Source organism: Microtus ochrogaster, chromosome 10 (genome assembly GCF_000317375.1).
Source record: "Microtus ochrogaster isolate Prairie Vole_2 chromosome 10, MicOch1.0, whole genome shotgun sequence".
NCBI lineage: Eukaryota > Metazoa > Chordata > Mammalia > Rodentia > Cricetidae > Microtus > Microtus ochrogaster.
This window is the reverse complement of record NC_022016.1, coordinates 26,097,994-26,104,481: the sequence shown is the minus strand read 5'-3', so window position 1 is coordinate 26,104,481 and position 6,488 is coordinate 26,097,994. Positions and strand designations below refer to the sequence as shown.

The 6,488-nt window shown below is 42.4% G+C and overlaps 1 protein-coding gene across 3 annotated transcripts in view; it reads right to left on the bottom strand.

Annotated features, from left to right (window-relative positions):
* The window catches only part of Focad (focadhesin), a 290,677-nt gene that overhangs the window by 774 nt on the left and 283,415 nt on the right, over positions 1-6,488 (bottom strand). For all 3 annotated transcript variants that reach the window (XM_005352710.3, XM_026781891.1, XM_026781889.1), the window contains exons 41-43: positions 5,747-5,844; positions 3,552-3,803; positions 1,531-1,606 (exon numbers count right to left, since the gene is read on the bottom strand). In XM_005352710.3, the coding sequence (XP_005352767.1) occupies positions 1,531-1,606; positions 3,552-3,803; positions 5,747-5,844 (426 nt within the window). The remainder of the gene's footprint in view (positions 1-1,530; positions 1,607-3,551; positions 3,804-5,746; positions 5,845-6,488) is intronic.

Sequence of the window (6,488 nt, the reverse complement as noted above, 5' to 3'; positions counted from 1 at the left end):
TTTTTTTTTCCTTTTTTGAAAGTTAGCCTATAATCAGTAAATAGGAAAGTCTGCAAAACTATAGATTTTTGGCATGCTAGTGATATTATTTTTCTTAATGCATTACTATTTACATGAGTATGTTCCCTTTGTAACAATTTACTTTAAATTTGTGTTTTTTTATACATGAACACAATTATCTCCATTAAATGCTTAAAAAAAACCCTCCACGCCTATAATAAGGCTGAGTTCATGTGCTCAATGAAGCAAGTATACCACACTAAATTTTACGTGGACATATGTCTGTAAGGTATGTATTTCCTACTGTGTTAAGGGACCCAAGAAGCAATTTAAAGTAGAGAAATTCAGAATTTTATCTTTTAGTAATTAGTACATATTTCTTGTCTTATTCTAGCATATTAATATATTCAGATATTATGTAAAATGAGAGAATGCCAAGGAATGTAGGGCACCCAGGTCAATCCAGTAAGCCAATGACTTTGTGATCTAGTAAAAGTGTGATTCCTTAAGCCAAGTGATGTTGTCTTTATTGATATCAGTTGTTAGCTTTGTAAATGCAGCATATGTTTGAATCAATCACCAGCCCAGACTCCCTGCAGCACACAGACAGAGGGACTCTTATTGCCAGCTCCCTAGGAATGGATAAAGTGAAATATCTTCATCACAGCCCTGACTTGCAATGAAGCCCTGTGCTGTATGAGAATCACAGTAGGCACTGACCCCCATCTGCATGCTTCCCGTTCACCCATAATTCTTGGTTGTTTAGTAGTAATATTATTATACCTTCCTTAAAGTAAAATATGAGTATGTTCCAAGCTAGATAATCACCACAGGGTAGGCCAATGGAACAGCACTTCTCAATCTATGTCTTATGACAATGCAGCAGCCACTGGCTATGTCCAGAACCCAGGACATAGGTGACAAGTTCAAGCTATCTCAGAGCAGGAGACTGATGGCCAAATCATACCCAGTGTCTGAGTTTAGGGCTCTATAAAACTTTCAAAAAGATCTTCTACACTTGGGGTTTCCTACAGTCATAGTGTGACAGTCCATGCAGAAGTATAAAACAGGGAAACCCTGGATGCCTAGTTCCCTAAGCAGCACCGACTATTACTAGAAGCCAGTGTAAGAATTCATTTTAGAATTTAAAAATAATGCTAAACCACGAAAGGTGAAACCAGAACTGTCTACTGCACTTTCTCAGCTGTTTCAGATCACAAAAATGCTGAGTCCTAGGAAGGCATCAAAGCTGTCTCCAAAACTCTGTCTGAATTTCTGCTCTCTGTATTTTTACTTTCTTGAATTTTATAAATTTTAACTGTTTTACTATTGTAATAAAATACCTGGTACACTTATCTAAAAGTTAAGTTTAAAGGCACTAATCCTCCTTTTTAACCCATTTTTCTGACTTGCAAGGTCACATTAAGGACATTTTTTTTGAAACCATGTGTCCAACTATGCTCTTCCACATCACAGTCAGCAATGGGTGGTTTACCCCATGTTGGGCATAAAGCATGAAGTAATTAATACCTTTCAAAAGATCCTTAGACTTTGCTGCAAAGGCTGCGTTAGGGATTTCCATGATGCTAAACAGCCAGTCAATGAACTAGGGTGAAAAAGAACATTGTTAGTGACGTACGTCCCACCATCAGCATGAGATCAGTGGTCTGCAGACATGAGAAGAAGGGCAACCGTCTTCCAGCAGTTCCTGCTGAGGCTGGAGTAGAAGAAATGAGACGGGAAGTAAGACCAACACTGAAGGGTGGAGGGGCACAGAGGTGAGACAGGGCCAAAGACACAGCTCCCAGACCAAAAGGCCTCACCAAGTCTAACCCATTTCCCCTACAGATATAAGTGAGCTAGGCGTGGGCTCAGAGGACTCTGTTTATCATTAACATTATCTCTAGTCACCCTGAGAGGTTGCCAGGTTAGTGACCTTGCCCAAGCCACCTCCCTCTGAACAGCAGAGTCAAGATTTGAGCCTAGCTACACCTGGCTGCAAAGCTATTTTTTTTGTCCATCATGCTACCTCTCATTGGTTCCATATGGATTTTGGCTATGGATAATAGGCTCATAAAATTTCCTTCCTCAGCTTGTCTAATAACTTACTAGCAGACAAATAATCACTACAAATATATAATAAACTTAAGATATCTATCCTTTATCTAAAGCGAACAGTGTCCCAGTCTGGAAATAACAGAAGAGACTACACTTATTTTGGTGTACCAAATACAGTGAGCACTTGTTTGGTAGAACAAAAACTGCAAAGCTTGGGGCAGCCTCCTAATCTTATCTGACTTAACTATGAAAGGCCTTTCAGCTGAGATGCTCAGTGCAGGTTAGGCGTAGCTAAGGCCGGGTTCATGGTTCAGAATGCTTTTAAGGATTAATGTTCATATCTTTAAAATAAGCAGCAAATCATTAGCTTAAAGCTTTCAACATCATAAAAATCGAGTTTTGATCAAATGGGATTCAAAAAAGGATCTTCCAATTAGTTGTATTAAAGACAGGATGGAGCCAGATAAAGCCAAGCAAAGGAGACAATGTTCCTATGTGTTCTGCTGAGTTTGCACACTGGAGGACTAAATCCCAAAGTGCTTCCTATGACACAGGCTTTCCTGAGGTCAGAGGTGATGGGATAGGGCTGTAATAAAACCCTGATCAGGCTCTAGAACAGGCCAGCTATGGCAGGTACACATAGTGGCTCTGTGAGATAAAATAAGCCAAATGGAAGCTGGCAGTGGTGCACACCTTTAATCAAAGCACCTGCAAGGCACAGGCAGGCGGATCTCTGTGAGTTCGCGGCCAGCCTGGTCTACAGAGCAAGTGCCAGGACAGGCTCCAAAGCTTTACGAGCCTGCTTCAAAAAAAAAACAAAAAGAAGGAAAAGAAAAAAAGAATAAAGCCAGGTGGTGGTGGCACACACCTTTAATCCCAGCACTTGGGAGGCAGAGGCAGGCAGATCTCTGGGAGTTCAAAGCCAGTCTGGTCTACAAGAGTTAGTTCCAGGACAGGCTCCAAAGCTACAGAGAAACCCTGTCTCAAAAAAAAAAAAAAAAAAAAAAAGAAATAAGCCAAATGGGCCCTTTGCTGTGTTACAGTAAGAGAGCTACTCACTCTAGACCTACACTTCCTCTAGAATGTTCTGAGCTTCCCCTGGACATGCGTCTGTCTCTTTTCCACACAGCAAACCATCTCAAATCTTGATTTTGTCTGCCTGACTTCAAGGACTGGAGGTAAAAGCATCCTTTCCACCTAGGATCAAGAGTGCGTGTGCCCTCAATAATGAATGGAGACACAGGCTTTATCTCTAGCTGCCCCTCACCATAAAGGAGTTGCTGCTGCTGTTGCTGTTGTCTCTAGACAACAGATACCATGAGCCTGTGCTGGCCTTGGTCTGCAGGACATGGCATAAAGTGATACTTGGGGCTATGTATGAAAGCCTTTGGTGCGATCCAAGCTTTATTTAATTCCCACTTCCATCCTACAGCAGTGAGAGCTGGAGACAAAAGCCTGCCTGCCTTGCTAAGCAGACAGCTGCCACCCCTCACCTTCTGGGTCTGTTCCTTCCACGGCTCTTTCTGTAGCAGCAGTAGCATGCTACTGGGAAGGGAAGTGAGAACCTCCTGCATGGTCACTCTATGCATCGGACTCCTGCCAAGCAAGGCTGTTGCTGGCCCACTAGCACCATTCTCCCGATGCCATGGCAACCAACTGGCACTGAGGCCAAGGAGAAGTGGGGCCTCATGGTCTGCCCACGCCATCACCGCAGCTGCAAATATCAGCAGCAAGAAGTCCAAAGCCTGTTAAGGAAATAGAAGTAACGTGAGCTCATGCTCTATTCGGAGTGATACAGGTTCACGAACACAGCATCCACCGTGATGCAAGGCCGTCTTCCCCTTCTCTCACCACTGCCCCAGAAGAGGAACTACCCTCAACAGCAAACTCAGCTCCATGCTGACTGCAGAGCCTCACTGTGCTTCGGAAGGTTCCTTGACTTTCCCATCTGCAAGGTGGATCATTCCTCCAGCACTTCAGGAGAAATATAATTTATTCTTAATCATATCAAGATCTAAATACCATTTCTGGTGTTTTATAGAGCTAAATAAACTTAAGAAAGATATTTATTATATGGACAAAACTGATTTTTAAGAATATGAAACATTCGATGTTATTTTTAAACAATAAAAAGTTTATCTTTAGGCATTTAAAAAAATCTGTCTGGAATCTATCCGCCTTCAGACTACATTAGATACTTGTAAAAAACTTAGACGTGGTAATGGGGACACTTCCAAGATGCTGAATTACTGTGATTTCAATTATACTTTAACCAGCTAATTTGCATGCTAAGTATTTTGAGATTTTTGTAAGATAACAGAAAGTTAATAAAAGCTCAGGAAGTAAGAAAGAGACTGCATTAGCTGAAAAAGTTTTTTTAAAAGTATTTTTCAGTCTCTCAAGATCCAAACTGATGACTTAAAATTTTAATAAATTCAGGTGGCACATGCCTCTAATCCCAGCACTCAAGAGGGAGAGGCAGATGGATTTTTGTGAATTTTGAGGCCAGCCTGGTCTAAATAGTGAATTCCAGGACAGCCAGGGCTACACAGAGAAACCGTGTCTCAAAAAACAAGCAAAAAATTAATAACTTCAAAAAGACACACAACTCTTTAGACAAATGGTACAGGATTTCAAAGAACATATCAGGCTATTTAAATTATTCTCAACCAAGAAGAATGCCTCCAAGGAAAATTAAGAAGAAAAAGTAGCGAAAGAGGTATGTTTGTCTTATTGGGTGTTTTTACAACTACCCATTACAAGAGGCCTTTTCTTTTGGGGGTATCATAGGTCATGTTGAAGATGTGATGAAATCCTACTCCACATGCTACATGCAGGTGTTGGCACACACTTCAGGAATCTCTTCATCCTAGGTATTTTCAGTCACATGTGTGCAGAGAAGAGGTCTGAGCCTGGCATTCCCCCACAAACTGTATGAGAACCCTCTTTCTAACCAGAGGTCTTCTGAATCAAAGAACATGTTTTGTTAAAAGTATTTCTTGCCAGAGTGTGGTGGAGGGGGCACCCCTTTAATCCCAGCACTCAGGACACAGAGGCAGACAGATCCCTAAGTTTGAGGCCAGCCTGGTCTACAGAGTGAGTTCTGGAACGGCCAAAAAAAATCTCCAAAGACAGTCCTGAGAATCTCCAGAAACACGGCAAGAGTCATTGCCTTGTGACATTTCCAGTGTTCCTCCTAACAAACAGAGAAAAAGCTGTGAGAATGTGCTTGATATTGGGTCTTGGGTGACCCCAAAGACTTCCAGCCTGAGTCCCCAGGGTGGTGCTATTGGAAGGTAGGAGACCCTGTGGAGAGTGTGTTCTATATTGAGTCTTGGGTGACCCCAGAGGCCCTGGCTTCCAGATTGAGCAGGAGACTCTGTGGAGGTGGTAACTAGTGGGAGATCTTTGTGTGTGTGTGTGTGGGGGGGGGTTACCTGAAAGAATTACGGGTGTGAGATCTGGGTCAGCAATACTCTCCTTCCATGTGTCACTTCACAGGTTCAAAGCTATAGGATCTGTGGATCCTGTGCGAGAACCCCGAAGTGTGAACCAAATGAATGTTTTCACTTTGTGAGCTGATGACCTCATGTATTTGTTATAGCAGTGAAGACAGCCACTGAGTCTTTTTTGGGAAAGAAAATATAAATTTTACATTTTAAGGTAAGTCCGCTGCTTCTCTATGTACCTCATGGACAGCCACACTCTGGTCAGACGCTGGTTGGTACCCAAGGTTTCTCATGTAACCCATCAGCTCCAGGAGCCACTCCAGTCTCTTCAACACGCCTGAAACACATCAGCAGTAACCATCATCACTGTAAGATGCAGTGCTAGAGATGTCACTGCCCCTGGCATTCAGGAGAAATCTGGACTGCAACTAGGCAGTAACACTGCATCGTGGTACTTAGCTGTTTTACAGTCTTCCTCTGCTCTCCTGTTCTCAATACAGCAGAGTAATAGAAGCCAGTCCCAAAGACATAAAAAGAGAAATACCAGCTAGCCACGGTAGGGAAACTGGAGAAGAAATGTCAGTATAGACGTTGATAAATGATCTTTTTTGTTTTTAAATGAGGGTTTCCAGCACAGGAAAAACTACTTAGGGAGGTCCTAAGGACTTAGTGAGAGGAAAGGAGAACTACTTTTGCAAGTAGGCTCATCGGAACCAAAAGCAACATCAGACAGACCCAGTTTATTCTAAGTATTTTTATCAATGTGAATGGGCCTGCCAGGAAAGCCTGATAATCTGAGCTTGATCTGTGGAACTTACAGTCAAAAGAAAGACCCACATACCCAGAGTTGTTCTCTAACCTCCACACATATACCATAGTGCACACGTGCAAACACACACACACACATACCATAGTGCCCACGTGCAAACACACACACATATACACACATATACCATAGTGCACACGTGCAAACACACACAC